This window comes from Lepus europaeus, chromosome 9 (assembly GCF_033115175.1).
Source record: "Lepus europaeus isolate LE1 chromosome 9, mLepTim1.pri, whole genome shotgun sequence".
Taxonomy (NCBI): Eukaryota; Metazoa; Chordata; class Mammalia; order Lagomorpha; family Leporidae; genus Lepus; species Lepus europaeus.
In genome coordinates, this window is record NC_084835.1 from 31,059,591 (window position 1) to 31,077,040 (window position 17,450).

The following is a 17,450-nucleotide window of genomic DNA, read 5'->3' on the forward strand; positions in this document are numbered from 1 at the left end:
CTTACCTAATAGTACAGTAATTACAGCAAAAATGGTGTAAAGTAAGAAAAAAATATCCTTCCAGAGGCAAGTTAAGGAAAAGAAGTGTTGAGAGATATGAGAGGGACTGACACAATGAATGTAAATGCTCTCAAAACCCCAGTTAAAAGACACAGACTGGCTGAATGGATTAAAAAAGAAAACCCATCTATTTGTTGCCTACAAGAAACACATCTTACCAACAAAGACACACACAGACTGAAAGTAAAAGGATGGAAAAAGATAATCCATGCTAACAGAAACCAAAAAAGAACTGGTATGGCCATCCTACTATCAGACAAAATAGACTTTAACATAAAAACTATTAAAAGAGACAAAGAAGGACACTATGTAATGATTAAAGGAAAAATTTAACAGCAAGATATGACTATTATAAATGAATATGCTCCTATTTACAGGGCACCTGGCTATTTAAAAGAAAAGTTAAGGGATTTAAAGGGAGATATAGATTCACAGAAAAAATCAAAAGACAAATAAAAAAATTTATGGAAACAAATTAAGATGATAATACAACATACCAAAAATTGTGGGATATAGCAAAAGCAGTGCTAAGAGGTAATTTATAGCAATTGGTGCCTTCAGCAAGAAACTGAAAAGGCACCAAATAAATGAACTATCTATGCACACTTTCATGATGAAAACTCTAAGCAAATTGGGTACAGAAGGAACATTCCTTCAATAAAAGTAAGGCAATTTATGACAAACCCACAGCCAGCATCCTATCAAATGGGGAAAAGTTGGAAGCATTCCCACTGAAATATGGAACCAGACAAGGATGCCCCCTCTCACCACTGTTATTCAATACGGTCCTGGAAGTTTTAGCCAGAGTCAGTAGGCAAGAAAAAGAAATCAAAGGGATACCAACTGGGAAGGAGGAAGTCGAACTATCCCTATTTGCAGATTACATGATTCTATATATAGGGGATCCAAAAACTCCACTAAGAGACTATTACAACTCAGAGCAGAGTTTGATAAAGTAGCAGCATATTAAGTCAATGCACAAAAATCAACAGCCTTTGTATACACAGACAATGCCACGGCTAAGAACTTGTAAGATCAATTCCATTCACAATAGCTACAAAAAAAAAAAATCAAATACCTTGGAATAAATTTAACCAGGGATGCCAAAGAATTCTATAATGAGAATTAGAAAACATTAAAGAAAGAAATAGAAGAAGATACAAAAAAATAGAAAAATCTCCCATGTTCATGGATTAGAAGAATCAATATTATTAAAATGTCCATTCTTTTGAAAGCAATTTACAGATTCAATATGAAACCAATCAAAATACCAAAGACATTCTTCTCAGATGTAGAAAAAATGATGCTGAAATTCATATGGATGCACAGGAGACCTCAAATAGCTACAGCAATCATATACAATGAAAACAAAGCTGGAGGTATCATAATACCACATTTCAAGACATACTACAAGGCAGTTATAATCAAAACAGCATGGTACTGGTACAAAAATAGATGGATAGGCCAATGGAACAGAATAGAAACATCAACAATCAATCTAAACATCTACAACCAACTTATATTTGACCAAGGAGCTAAAATCAATCCCTGGAACAAGGATAGTCTCTTTAACAAATGGTTCTGGGAAAACTGGATTTCCACATGCAGAAGTAAGAAGCAGGACCCCTACCTTACACCTTACACAAAAATCCACTCACCATGGATTAAAGATCTAAATCTATGACCTGATACCATCAAAGTAATTGTGAACATTGAGGAAACCCAGCAAGACATTGGCACAGGCAAAGACTTCTTTGAAAAGATCACAGAGGCACAGGCAAAGCCAAAATGAACAAATGGGATGACTTCAAACTGAGAAGCTTCTCTATGGCAAAACAGTCAGGAAAGTGAAGAGGCAACCAACAGGATGGGAGAAATTATTTGCAAATTATGTAACTGATAAAGGATTAATAACCAGAATCTATAAAGAGATCAAGAAACTCCACAACAACAAAACAACTAACCCAGTTAAGAGATGAGCAAAGGACTTAAATAGACATTTTTCAAAAGAGGAAATCCAAATGGCCAACATATACATGAAAAAATGTTCAAGATCACTAGCAATCAGAGAAATGCAAATCAAAACCACAATGAGATTTCACCTCACCTCATTAGAATGGCTTTCATACAGAAATCAACGAACAACAAATGCTGGAGAGGATATGGGGAAAAAGGTACACTAATTCACTGTTGGCGGGAATGTAAACTGGTAAGCCACTATGGAAGACAGTATGGAGATACTTCAAAAATCTGAATACAGATCTACCATATGACCCAGCCATCACACTCTTGGGAATTTACCCAAGGTAAAGAAATCAGTAAACAAAAGAGCTATCTGCACCTCCATGTTTATTGTAGCTCAACTCAGAATGGCTAAGACATGGAATCAACCTAAATGCCCATCAACTGAAGACTAGATAAAGAAATTATGGGTTATGTACACTATGGAATACTACCAAGCAGTTAAAAAAAATGAAATTTGGTCACTTTCAACAAAATGGATCAACCTGGAAAACTTTATACTTAGTGAAATAAGCCAGTCCCAAAGGGACAAATACTATATGTTCTCCCTGATCTGTGAGAACTAATAGTAAACCTAAAATGAAAGCTGTAGAAATGAAATTGACACTTTGAGAAGCAATGACTTGAACAGCCCTCATATTGACAGTCAAGGAACAGTTTATTATTTTTTTATTTTTTTCTCTTCTTCATACTATATGTTGAACTCTTAACATAGAGTTAATCATATGTATATAAAATCAACTGAAAATAGATCTCAGTAAAAAATAAGAGTGGGAATATGAGAGGGAGGAGAAAGTGTAAAGCTGTATAGTTCTGCATACATTCCTACAGACTTACTTCTAAGAACACAGTTTAAAAACTTGTCAAGGGACTCCAAGTCCCATTAAAATTGGTGGTAAAAATGCCATCTTAGTTGTTAAAGTGGTCATATTAAGTGTTAAAGTGGACATATAGATAGGACTGAGTGTTAAAGAGATCATATAAACAGCATCAAGTGCCTGGTAATAATAATAGAGAGAATTAAAAAGGAGGGAATGTCCCACATGGGAAGCAGTCCACACAGCAGACTCATAGAATTACAATTGCTTTAAATAACACTCTGACTTCAGATTCTCCCCTTAAGACATTTGGATCTGGCTAAACAGCACATGAGAGCATTTTAGGCACAGAAAGCCAAGACACCATGGCAAAAAAATATCCTACATGTAGGATCTTTGTGAGTGAGACCTCAGTGGAAAGAAGGGGCCATCAAAGAAGGATATATTTTTCTCTGAAGGAAGAAGAAAACTTCTACTTTGCTTATGGCCTTGTCTAAATACTGATGGAGTCTGTGGTCACAAAAGGCTTCCATAGCCTTGGCAGCTCATGGCAAGAGCCTTGGATGATTACTGACATCATAAATAAGAGTGTTAATTCTTAAATGAACAACAGAAGTTACAGTGCACTTACTTCCCATGTAGGACCTCTGTCCTTAATGAGTTGTAATATGATAATTAACTGCAAAACTTGTCTTCAAACTGTACTTTATACATTGTGTGTGTGTGTGTGTGTGGGTGGGTGGGTGCAAACAGTTGAAATCCTTAGTATAGAGTTGGTCTTCTTTATATAAAGTTAATTAAAAATTAATCTTAATGAAGAATGGGATGGGAGAAGGAGTAGAAGGTGGGATGGGAGAAGGGGTGGAAGGGTGGGTATGGGGGGGGGACTATATACCTAAAGTTGTACCTATGAAATTTGCATTCCTTAAATAAAAGCTTTAAAAAAATAAGAGAGGGACTGAAAAAGAGGCAAGAAGTCACTTGTGAAAAGAGGAAAGTTTCTCTCTTCTCTCTGGCAGACAGTATATGTGTGTTCAGTTGGATTCCTCTCCCTCCCCAAAACTAAAGGAAGAAACTTCCAGAGAACTGAATGTTAAGTGTCAGCAGATGAAGGGACTGGGGGCCAACAGCTCATTCCCCAGTTGTTATCTACTTGACAATCAATTTTATGATTTGCTCTTTTGGAGAGTGGTAGCCTACTGGTAGGACCAGGTGAAGACTGTGTGAAGCTTAATGCCTTCTCATGGTCGCAGTTCCTAATGATATAAAAGATGGACCAGCCAATGCCCCAGGTTAGAATATTGGGGCTAGGCAGGCTGGTGAACCCAAGGCTGCAGGCTGGAAACAGATTACAAGACAGAATTCTCAGTTCACTGATTATATGCAGGTTTTTAATAAAAATGTTCTCCAAGCCTAGGCTTTTAGTAAAATATCTTAGTGAATAAAAACCAGTATCTAGGATCAATGTAATCTCATCAATAATTACAATTCCATCAGCACCAGTTTCAATAATGTCTACAAGGATTCTCAAATTGACAGGTTTATTATAGCTGACAAAAATTTGAATATTTTCTGTGAAGATCATCATCTGTTAACAATTTTTATTTGATATAAACATGATTAAATATTTAAAGGCTTATAAAAAAACCCATTGGATTGAATTCTGAGAGCATCTAATAGGGTTTTTATCAAAAACCTGTTCTGCTCACGTGGCCTTGTTTCGTAAAGGCCCTTCAAAACAGCAAAGAGGCAGGAGAATACCAACGTTCTGGGTTTGTGTGGAAAGTCATCCACTCGCTTTCCCAAGGCCTGTGCCTGTCCTGGGGCTTGATGCTCAGATGCATCTTCCCTAGACTAACTCGGGGGAGTAGGGTACAAGGAAGCAGGAACAGTGATGTCTCTTTGGATGTGGTCATGAGATGAGGGGTGGGAGGTGCTGAGCAGCCCCAGAGTCCCTGCGACAGCTATGCAAGCCGAGGGGTCTAACGTAAAACAAGGGTAGAGATGCTAGTCTTACCAGACATGGAGTGATTCTGGATGTGGTTCTCAAGGTCTTTTCTTCTGAGTCTTGGTGATTCTGTAAGCTACCCAATACCCTTTCAATAGATTACTTCTCTACTCAAAGTAGACAGCCTGTTTCTGTGCTCTGATGGAGCAAAATGGTAAGAGCTCACTGAGTGGAAGAGGAGAACAGAGGAAAGAGAGGGACTACATGAACCCAACAGTGAGGATGGCCCTGCAAAAAGAGAGGGCCAGCGACCTCGACAATAACACTGTTATGTTGCCAAATCAACCAACCCCAGAGTATATCCTTCCTCTGCATTGCTGTTTTAATGAGAGATAGTAAGTTTCCTTATGGGTTAGGCCAGTTTGAATTGGATTTTTCTATTACCTGCAACAGTAAGGATCCAGATGGAGATAGCACTTCATAAACCAGAATTACTCCAGCCACCCACCCACCTGTTAGTGCTGACGCTGGGAGGACTGAATCAGTTACTCCTAGCAAAGGGACTTGCCTACGGCCTGGTGGATTGCGATCCTTTACAAATGCTAGTTCCTTTCTTGCTTTACCTGAAGCTGTTGGATACTGATGCGTAAATCTGATTCGTTAAATCCATATGGAATATTCCAACCAAGAGGACCAAATTTCTTTCTCTCTTGCACAAGGGCATGAAAGAAACAAACTCCAAACAGCAACTTCTCCCAGGCCTGTAACATAAAAATTTTACAGCAAGAAAAATTGTGATCAGATTTCCATCAGTAAAATAAGGCGAACAGATGATTTCTTCATTGCAAGATTCTATGACCAAGTATCTCACAAACTTCTGTTTTAAAAAGACATGCCATCTAAAATGACACTTGATACGGAAGTATTCATCTTCTTCATTCAAACTTAAAAAGTTAGTCAAACCACAATAATTCTACACTTTATTAAAATGCAATGTTACCATTTTACCCAAGTATTAGCTAATAATACTTTGATATTATTTGTAGGTATTTATACCTTATCCTGTAGACTCACTGGCTTAAGTGCCTGAGACTATAAGTGCAGCAGAATGATTAATCATTCTGACATGAATAAATTCTAGTATGTAATTTTGTGAGATTAATTTGGAGACCTTAAAAATTTTTTTTAAATTTAATTTGAAAGGCAAAATGACAGAGAGGGAGGGAGAGAGGGAGAGCCTTTGGTTTATGATTCATTCATTTAACAAATATTTATTTCAATGATTAAAGTACTGGGAATGAAGTGAATAGAAAGGTGCAAGTTTCTGCTTGTTAGGAAATGCCTAAAGCTTATAAAGTATTGTTAAATAAAATTCTATACAGGTTGAATATCCCTTATCCAAAATTTTTGGAAACAGAGGTGTTTCAGATTTCAGGTATCTTAAAATTATGGAATCTTTGCACATATATAATGAGATATCTTAAGGACAGGACCAAGTCTAAACACAAAGTTAACTTATTTCAATACATGTTATACACACAGCCTGAAAGTAATTTTATACGACAGCTTACGGTGCACCCAATTGTGATTGTGACCCATTATGTGAGGAATGACATGGAATTTTCCATTGTGATATCATATTAAGAAAATTTTTAGATTTTGAAGCACTCTGGATTTTAGAGTTTCAGAGAAGGAATGGTCAACCTGTACTTTTATATTTTATCACCCGAAAACATGTTTTAAAAGGCCCAGAAGCTAATATTACCAGTTCTTTTCCCTGGCATCCCTTGAAAAACTGATTATCAGAAACTGGATCCGTGAGATACGACTGAAGGAGATTTAGCCGAAGACCTGTGGGGGGTTCGTTAGTAATTTTTACTCCATTCTGCAGAATTGTGACTGGGAACTAAGACAAAACAGATGGAGAACATGATATAAGATGGCAAGCTAGAACCCCCAAAATGAATACAGTAGCGGATTAAAATTAAGTACAACAGAAAACTCTAGAAATATTTTTAAAACCTTTTAAGGTAAAGCATCAGCAGTTCAATTAAGAAACATAACGTGACAGATAGCTCAATAAATGTACTGAACACTCTAGGCAACGCTTACTTTTGGAGATGGATAGCTTGTGAGCCAAAGTCGAAAGGAGGGGTTACAGATCTCAGGAGTAAAATCTTCACATATTTTTTCTAACGTGGGCATCCAGGAGACGGCAAGGTGACAGTTCTGTAGGCAAACCCACGTTCCTTCTTCCACTGCCGCTTTGATCATTTTTGTAGCAACTGGTCCTTGTCCTTGTCCCAGGGAAATCGCTTGAAACTTATTTCCAGACATAGATTTATCATTCGCAAATTTCAGTAAGCCTATGAAGCGTACAAAAAAATGGTCACATCTCTTACTGTAGCATGGTAAAATACACCTTATTTTTTTTTTTTTTTTTTACAGGCAGAGTGGACAGTGAGAGAGAGACAGAGAGAAAGGTCTTCCTTTTGCCGTTGGTTCAGCCTCCAATGGCCGCCGCGGCCAGCGCGCTGCGGCCGGCACACCGCGCTGATCCGATGGCAGGAGCCAGGTGCTTTTCCTGGTCTCCCATGGGGTGCAGGGCCCAAGCACTTGGGCCATCCTCCACTGCACTCCCTGGCCACAGCAGAGAGCTGGCCTGGAAGAGGGGCAACTGGGACAGGATCGGTGCCCCGACCGGGACTAGAACCCGGTGTGCCGGCGCCGCAAGGCGGAGGATTAGCCTAGTGAGCCGCGGCGCCGGCTGTAAAATACACCTTATTTATCAGTATCTACATGTTTTATTGTGGAAAATTTTTGCTACCTTTCCTAAAAAATACTAGATTTATAATCATGCAAGAAATGAGAATTGATGGCCAGCACTGTGGCTCACTTGGCTAATCCTCCACCTGTGGCGCCAGCATCCCGGGTTCTAGTCCCAGTTGGGGCACCGGGTACTAGTCCCGGTTGCTCCTCTTCCAGTCCAGCTCTCTGGAAGTGCTTGGGCCCTGCACCCACATGGGAGACCGGGAGGAAGCACCCAGCTCCTGGCTTCGCATTGGCACAGTGCCGGATGTAGCAGCCATTAGGGGACTGAACCAATGGAAGGAAGACCTTTCTCTCTGTCTCTCACTGTCTATCTCTCTCTGTCTATATCTCTCTGTATCACTAACTCTGCCTGTCAAAAAATTAAAAAATTAAAATTAAAAAAAAGAAATGAGAGTTGAACAAGATCCTTTAATTATAATTTCTTAATGGTTTATCATCCATGTACTTACTGGCCATAGGATCTGCTCCTGGAGACAGCACAAAAACTAAGGGAACCGTGCAGTTTGAGTCCAGGTAACTCTTTGTCAAATCAAATGGTGGAGGCTCTACAAACTTTTTCCCTAGTTTGTCAGTGACATAATTTGTTATAGCTGGAGTTATCTGGTGAAGAGAGAAGATATGATCTTTAGAGTAAGTTCTGTTTTATCCAACAGCTTACATTATTACTAAAAAGAAAAAAGAAAAAAAAAACACCTGAATAAAATTCAAGTCTAATGGCCAAGAAAAACATGCTAATTTCCCTAATGTATCAAAATAGTCTATGCATTGATGGGACAAGACTAGCAATCCAAGAGAAAAGCGGGCAAATGTGATGAACTGTTTCCAGAAAATGAAATACAACTGGGCATTGGACATGGGAAAAGATTCTCAACTCCTTCAGGTGCCAAAGACTGTAACTGCTTCCCTCCTTCTGGAAATAGCACGCCATGTTATCCCACCAGTTTGTGCAGTTAACGTGGCCACGTGATTCAGTTTTGGCCAGGGACAGACAAGACTGGATTTGGAACTGTTAGATCATGTTTTATAAAGGAGCTGTCTGCCTCTCACACTTTCTTTCCTTTAACAAATGAGGCCTTCATAAGCCAGCTTCTGTCATGCTGATGAAGATCACATTCTAAAGGGCTTTTCTTTCTTTAAGATTAATTTACTGGCCTGCGCCGTGGCTCAACAGACTAATCCTCTGCCTCGAGGCACCGGCACACCAGGTTCTAGTCCCGGTCAGGGCGCCGGATTCTGTCCCGGTTGCCCCTCTTCCAGGCCAGCTCTCTGCTGTGACCCGGGAGTGCAGTGGAGGATGGCCCAAGTGCTTGGGCCCTGCACCCCATGGGAGACCAGGAGAAGCACCTGGCTCCTGCCATCGGATCAGCGCGGTGCGCCGGTCACAACGTGCTAACCGCGGCGGCCATTGGAGGGTGAACCAATGGTAAAAGGAAGACCTTTCTCTCTCTCTCTCTCTCACTGTCCACTCTGCCTGTCAAAAAATAAATAAATAAATAAATAAATAAATAAAAAATAAAAAAAAATTTACTTATTTGATAAGAGAGGGAGGAGATGTACAATTTGGGACATGCTCAATTGGACTTGCCCCAAATGGTAGAGTTAGAAATGTGCCAGGGGATTCCAATACAATCCCATCAAGGTGGCATGTACCAATGCCATCTCACTAGTCCAAGTGATCAAATTCAGCTCACAATTGATCACACTGATAGGTCTAAGAGTCAAAGGGATCACACAAACAAGACGAGTGTCTGCTAATACTAACTGATAGAATGAAAAAGGGAGAGAACGATTCAACATGGGAAGCGGGATACACAGCAGACTCATAGAATGGCAGATGTCCTAAACAGTACTCTGGCCTCAGAATCAGCCCTTAAGGCATTTGGATATGGCTGAAGAGCCCATGAGAGTATTTTAGGCATGGAAAGCCAAGACACTCTGGCAAAAAAAAAAAAAAAAAAAACCCACAAAAAAAACCCTAAATGAAAGATCTCTGTGAGTGAGATCCCAGTGGAAAGAATGGGGCCATCAAAGAAGGAGGTACCTTTCTCTGAAGGGAGGAGAGAACTTCCACTTTGGCTATGACCCTGTCTGAATAAGATTGAAGTCAGCAAACTCAAAAGGCTTCCATAGCCTTGGCAACTCATGAATAGAGCCTAAGGAGATTACCGACGCCATAAACAAGAGTGTCAAAATGTTAAGTCAACAACAGGAGTCACTGTGTATTTACTCCTCATGTGGGATCTGTCCTTAATGTATTGTCCAATGTGAATTAATGCTATAACTAGTACTGAAACACTTTGTGTTTCTGTGTGGGTGCAAACTGATGAAATCTTTACTTAATATATACTAAATCGATCTTCTGTATATAAAGATAATTGAAAATGAAAAAAAAGATTAATTTACTTATTTGAAAGGCACAGTTACAGAGAGAGAAAAGGGGGGGGTGGAGAGAGAGAGAGAGAGAGAGAGCGCGCGCGCGCTAGCTCTTCCATCCGATGGTTCACTCCCCAAATGGCCACAAAGGCCAGGGCTGGGCCATGCCCAAGCCAGTAGCTTCTTCCAGGACTCCCATGTGGCTGCAGGAGCCCAGGTACTTGAGCCATCTTCCACTGCTTCCCCAGGCACATTAGCAGGGAGCCAGACCAGAAGCGAAACAGTCAGGACTTGAACAGGCTGCATATGAGATGCTGACACTGTAGGCAGAGGCTTAGCTTGCTACACCCCAGCACTGGCCCCTCTAAGGGACTTCTCTGGCACAAGAGAAAGAACCTGAGTTTCTGGAACATCTCAAGGACAGTGCTGTCCTGCCTGCCCTTCATCCCTGATCTCTGGGCTGTTAGCAGAGGAAGAAAATTAACTTCTATTTCAAGTGATTCTATTTTTGGTCTTTTTATTATGACAGTTTAGCCTGTATCCTACAATAAGAAAAATACAAGTTTTAACTATACAAGAATTTAGATAACATTTTTACTCACTACATTGCTGTCTTTTAAAAAAGGTTTTATTTATTTCAAAGGCAGAATTACAGAGCGAGAAATAGAGGGGTAAAGGGAGGGAGGAAGAGAGGGAGGAAAAGAGGGACAGAGGGAGGGAGGGAGAGAAATCTTTTGTCAGTTCATTCCCCAGATGGCTCTGACAGCCTGGGCTGACCCAGGAGCTTTATCTGGGTCTCTCACATCGGTGCACAGTTCCAAGCACTGGGGCCATCGTCTGATGCTTTTCCCAGGCCATTAGCAGGGAGCTGGATGGGAAGTAGGAGCAGCCAGGACTCAAACTGGTCCCTATATGGGATGCTGGTGTCACAGACAGCAGCTTTAGCCACCCACTATACCACAATGCCAGCCCCTACCACACTGTTTTATAAACAAACCAAAGATAGTCTGGGATACACAGATATTTAGCCAAATGGTAGTGTACAAGTTGCTATCATGAAGCTGTTTTTTAGATTAGACTAAGATTTAAATCCGTAGACCTTGAGGAAAGCAGATGCCTCTCCATGTTGTGGGTGGCCTCATCCAAACAGTAGAAGGCCTTAAGAGGAAAAGACCGAGGTCTCCCTAGGATGAGAGACTTCTGCCACCATACTGCCTTCAGATCTGAGCTTCAACATCAACCTGTTCTTCAGTCTCCAGCTGCCTGCCTACACAACAGACTTGCCAGCCTCCACAGTAACATCCATCAGTCAATTCCTTAAAATCAATCAATCCTCTGCTGTTGGTTCTGTTCATCTGGACAACTCTGAATAATACAGGCTTTAATTCAACCTTAGTTCAATTCAGCTCAATTCATAATCATTTAGGGACCTTCTCCTATCTGCCACACAGTGCTCTAAATCCTACAGACATGAACAAAATAATACATGGGTCTGGACCTCAGGAAACTCACAATCCAACGGGAAACCCTAACAAACAAATGGAAAATTATTACATATTCGAACAGGGCAAACGCCAGTGTAAGCACAGCCTCCAAACCATGGAAGATAAAGCGTTAACACCACATACAGTGTCGAAGCATCTCCCTTGCCCAATGTGGAGACATTCTGTGGAGTGCAAACAGATTTCTCCCAGATGCACAGGAAATGAAGGCTACTGGGGATAACATAACAAATAAAACATTGTTTTGCACTTTGAAGGCCTTGCATCTAGCCGGAGGAGAACATTCTCATATATGCATACAACTGTCAGGTGGTGAAGAATGGGTGAGTTTTAACAGTGTACAAAGGCTGATGGGTGTGAGAGTAAGGAGAAGCACTCAGGAGTCAAATGATGTTGCAGGTCTTTGTTTGAGTCTCCCCAGAGACAGAATGACACCTTAGTTAAAGCAGAAAATGTTCAAAGGAGAGGGAGGAAAGACTTGGAGAAGGAAGGAAGGACTACCACTTTCACTTTCAACATCTTCATACTGTACACAGGATGGTGAAGTGGCTTACTTCCAAGATTCACTCCTCCGCCCAACCTTGTTGCTTCTCTGAGCACCCTGCACGCAGACTTTTTTTTTTTTTTTTTTAACTAGACCTTGCCCTCAGAGCTGTTATAGCAAGAATCCTGCATGATGTCCCCACTCTCGATAGCTCATCAATATCATATGTGATCAAATCCCTTATTCCTCACCATCTTCCCAACAGAATCTGATCATCCAGGCACTTTCGGCAGGAATTCTGTTAAGTCAGCGAAACAAGAATTCTCTGTTTCTTTGATGCCTATTCTTAGCAACCCACTCTTCTGTCCCCTCCTTGCCTGTAAACCCTCAACCATCTCTGCTGGATTCCAGGGTAAACCCATTCTTCCTCTCTCCTGCTGTGATAGCCTTGATGCCTACCTGTTGATTGTGGTGGTCTAGAAAAAAAGCCTTTCTTACTATTCTAACAGTTGCCATGCCTGCTTTTTGCCTTAGCCTAACATAGAGTTTAAACTACACGGATGAACATAGCTTTTTGTTTTCTATTTATAATGTTTCCTTTTGTGCTATCACAATTCCCTTTCTTTTTTTTTTATTTTTTTATTTTATTTTATTTTTTTTATTTTATTTATTTTTATTTTTATTTTTTTTATTTTTGACAGGCAGAGTGGACAGTGAGAGAGAGAGACAGAGAGAAAGGTCTTCCTTTTGCCGTTGGTTCACCCTCCAATGGCCGCCGCGGTAGCGCGCTGCGGCCGGCGCACCGCGCTGTTCCGATGGCAGGAGCCAGGGGCTTATCCTGGTCTCCCATGGGGTGCAGAGCCCAAACACTTGGGCCATCCTCCACTGCACTCCCTGGCCACAGCAGAGAGCTGGCCTGGAAGAGGGGCAACCGGGACAGGATCGGTGCCCCGACCGGGACTAGAACCCGGTGTGCCGGCGCCGCAAGGCGGAGGATTAGCCTGTTGAGCCACGGCGCCGGCCTCAATTCCCTTTCTTGATTGTATGAACATTGGTATCAATGTCCTTACCTCAGTTGTATAAATATTTTTGTGCATGTTCAAAATAATAAAATCCTGACGTGTCAAAGATTTTCTCATCTGCTTCTGCTTCTACCCATGATGGAGTTACAGGAACCACATTTACTTTCTCACCATAAATAAATTTAAAATGGGCAAAATGAGTAACACAACCATTTTCTGACATTGCACAACAGGTGGTGTAGGCCGTGGTGAAAAGAAAATGAACTGAATTCTACTCTTCACTTAGCTTTCTTTTTGGAGGTGTATTCCGAACTATGGACCAGGCAGTGCTATGGAAAGCGGATCAAAGCAGAGTAGCTGAACGGGGAAGACAGGAAACAATTCAAGGAGGCCAGGCTCCAGGAAGTTGTAGAATCCCAATTATAAGGGAAGCATCCCAGAGAAGGATGCAGAAATCTACATAACAATGCCTTTGGCTCTTTACTGACTACTGCGATGTGTGCAGGGTCCAGGGCAGATGAAGCTGTCATCCTCAATGACAATGTGTTTTTCTGGACACCTCCTCAAGCACCTGCCTGAGGCTGTTTTACAGATAGCATGTCTGTTCCAGAGGACTATACTCTAAAACAGTGATGAAAACCAATCATTCATGATCAAGTATAACGTACCATACATAATTATAACGCTATCATGGCAGTGCAGGAAGTTTGTTTATACCACTGTCACCACAAACATGTGAGTAACAGATTGTACTCCGACATTATGACAGCTGTGGCGCTGCTAGGTGGTAGGATTTTCGGCTGCTTGATAATCTTATGGGACCTTCCTTGTAAATGACAGCTGTCAGTGGCCAAAGTGTTGTTAGGAAGCACATGACTATAGTTTTAAGCCTACTTCTTCACAAATGGCAAAGTATTAGGGTTCAAAATAGAACACATTGTCTTTTACCTTATCAGGTCTTAAGCAACGAAGAACTATTATTTTCTGTAGCTCATTGAGCTTGGTATCCATTGGTGATGGAAATTTAGCATTGTGTGGCTCTTTACTGTCATAGATATCCCGCCATTCCTGTATATGGTCACAAAAATGATTTCTAATGGAAAAAAAGTTTAATAATTATTCTTTTCAGTGGGAAAACTTTTAAAAAAGAGTGTTGAGGCAAGGAAATAAACAAGACAGCTATAAGGTTATTTTGAAGGAAAAAAAAATCACTAGATAACAAATTTACCCATCACTATTCAAGGCTAAATCATCCCATGTAAATAATTACCGGAGTCCTCTGAAGGCGGGAAGTTCGTTTACACGACAAATTTCCTCCCAGCTTTTATCCTGTAGCCAAGTTGGGTCGGGATTTTTCTCTGCACTCCTAAGGCTTACTCCTCCAGTTAAAAGAAACATCAGTTCCTGGTATTCAATCTCTTTCCTTGCCCTGTATTCCCAAAATAAAAATCACTATAAATTGTTGATTTTCAGATGAACGACATTGACTTCTGCTTTTATGGCCTGGATGGTATAACCAGGACTACACTTACTCTCCTGCTGCAAACTACTGGAAAAGAGAACAAAATTAACAAAACAACTGCTTTTAGAAATTGTACAGTAGTCAGTACAGAACTATGGCCCCTGAGGGAAGAGAGACATGGAAGGGGACTCTTAGGATTCTCTTCGCTGTCTGCCTGAAGGCTCTTTCCAGACTACAGCAGGAGGTGACCAAAATCTAAGCTTGGCAGTGGTGCTGAGTTGACAGACAGACACTACAGATTAAGGAGGGCTGTGGTGGCTGGAACCTATGTGCAGAATTACAGAGAGGAGAGTAGTGAATGGGGAAATGGGTTCTGGAAGTTTCCATGATGTTTTATTGATTCTGCTGACAAGTGCCAAGGCACAAATAGTAGGGCAGAACTCCTGGAGGTCAGGCAAAGACTGGCTGGGAAGCTGGAAACTGAATGTTCCCTAGGATCACACAGGTTTGGGAGACCCAAGTTCTCGCCAACCAGAGTTCAATTTGGGTTGAACATCACGGGAATTCACTAGTGACATGACAGGAATCACCTTAGCAATACAGTTAATCTGGTCTAAGACTAAGATGGCCATAAGAAAGCTTAAAAATAAGCCTTGAAATCAAATTAATCCATTAGTAATTTAGCTACCTCAAAAAGTAAAGCATACTAACACAGTTCACAACAAGCATAATGGGGAGAAAAATCAGTTAATGTACAGAGATAAAAGTGACGGAGATTACAATTAACAGACAAGAATGCTACAAAAGTTATTATAAACATGCTGAAAGAGTTAAAAAAACCCATGAACATAGTGAAGAAAATAGGCCATGTTAAAAAGAACCACGTGCAACTTCTAATGATAAAATTCAAAAACTGCAACAAAAATTCACTCATTTCCTTTCCATATGTACAGAACTTAGAAAAGCCTATACTACATGAAGTATTAAAGGAAGTGTCACATAGATACAAATCTAAATCTACACAAAAGAATAAAGGATACTAGAAATGATAAGCATGTGGGTAAATATACTGTTTTTTCTTATTGTTTAAATCTTTTTAAAAGATAATCGGGTATTTAGACAAAATAATAGCAGTGTTCTGTGGAGTTGATAAGACTTGCAACAAAATGACAAAAATAAAACAAAGCTAGGAGAGGAGAAACAGAAATAAAACATTTTATACTTACAACATAAAATGTACATAAAAATAATGAAGTATAATTTTTAATGTTTCTTATACTTCACATTTGTGTGAAGTACAAGAATAATAACCCAGTATATACTACAAAAATATAATGCAACTATATTTCTAATGTTATATATATGAAATAGTATAGTTTTCTAAACTTAAGAAGCAGAGACAAATAGAGAGCTTCTGTTGACTAACTCACTCCCCAGTTGCCCACAATAGCCATGGCCAGACCAGTGTCTAAGTAGGGAAATGGGAGCCCAATCCAGGTCTCCCATACAGGTGGCAGGAACCCAATTACTTGACCCATCACTGATGGATTCCAAGGTCTGCATTAGCAAGAGCCAGAGCTAGAAAGTAGATGCAAGTTCTCCAGTGTGGAAGCTGGCATCTTAACTACCAAGCTAAATGGCAGTTCTCTGAAGTCGTATAATTTTAACTGAAAACAGTAAGTCAAGAATATATACCATAACTGTAAAGCAATCACTAACATAACAGAACAAAAATTCCTAATGAAGAACAAAGGAGAAAAAAATTTAATCATTAAAATATATTAAGCAGAAAATGAACAGATAGGAAAACTGAATATTTCAAGGTATTTTAAAACACCATCCCATCTATCATCACAATAAATGAAATTGGTCTACACCTTCCATTAAAAGGTAGTGATAAGGGGCCAGCACTGTGGTGTAGTAGGCTAAGAATGCACCTGTGGTGCCAGCATCCCATATGGGCACCAGCTGTGTCCTGGCCGCTCCTGCTTGTAGCCTAGGATGGCAGTGGAAGATGGCCCAAGTGCTTGGGCCCCTGTACTTGTGTGAAAGACTCAGAAGAAGCTCCTGGCTCACGGCTTTGGTCTGGCCCACCTCCAACTATTGAGGCTATTTGGGGAGTGAACCAGCAGATCAAAGACCTTTCTCTCTGTTTCTCCCTCTCTCTATTTGTAACTCTATCTCTTAAATAAATAAAAAGAAGTTTGTAAAAAAAAATTTTTTAAAAAAGGTAGTGATAATAAGTTTAGATAAAGTACCCAAGACTAGCTACATGTTGTCTACATAATTTATCTATAATACAGAGACATAAACAAAAAATAGTTTATGTACAACACAAAGACATAAATAAGTTAGTAGTAAAAGAATGAAAATAATATACTATACTAACAGTAATTCAAAGAAATCTGGAGGGGTCAGTAATTTGGCACAGCAGGTTAAGCCACCACCTATGATGCTGGCATCCCATATAGGCACTGCATTAACACCCAGCTGCTCCACTTCTGGTCCAGCTCCCTACTGATGTGCCAGGGAAAGCAGCAGAGGATGGTCCAAGTTCTTGGGCCCCTGACACCCACGTGGGAGATCCAGAAAAAGCCCTTGACTCCTGGCTTCTGTCCGACTCAGCTTCAGTTTGGCCCAAGCTTGGTCACTGCAGCCATTTGGGGAATGACCAAAGGTGGAAGATCTCTTTCTCTGTCTCTTCCTCTCTCTGTTTAACTCTGATTTTCAAATAAATAAATCTTTAAAATAAAAGAAATCTGCAAAGACTATCATATCAGACAGTGTAAACTTCAGAGAAATGATGTTATCAGGAATGAAAAGAGTAAAGTCAAATTTTCAAGAGGATTTAATAGCCCTAAGCTTTTATACATGCATCTTAACACAAGGAAAAATTAATAGTATTTCAAGAAGAAATCTCAATAGAG

General features: G+C 40.3%; 1 protein-coding gene across 1 annotated transcript in view; it reads right to left on the reverse strand.

The window, feature by feature from the left end:
• The window catches only part of DNAH12 (dynein axonemal heavy chain 12), a 215,349-nt gene that overhangs the window by 20,572 nt on the left and 177,327 nt on the right, over positions 1 to 17,450 (reverse strand). The window contains exons 60-65 of the mRNA XM_062200177.1: positions 14,332 to 14,490; positions 14,010 to 14,154; positions 8,130 to 8,280; positions 6,961 to 7,214; positions 6,614 to 6,754; positions 5,472 to 5,609 (exon numbers count right to left, since the gene is read on the reverse strand). Coding sequence (XP_062056161.1) covers positions 5,472 to 5,609; positions 6,614 to 6,754; positions 6,961 to 7,214; positions 8,130 to 8,280; positions 14,010 to 14,154; positions 14,332 to 14,490 — 988 coding nt within the window. The remainder of the gene's footprint in view (positions 1 to 5,471; positions 5,610 to 6,613; positions 6,755 to 6,960; positions 7,215 to 8,129; positions 8,281 to 14,009; positions 14,155 to 14,331; positions 14,491 to 17,450) is intronic.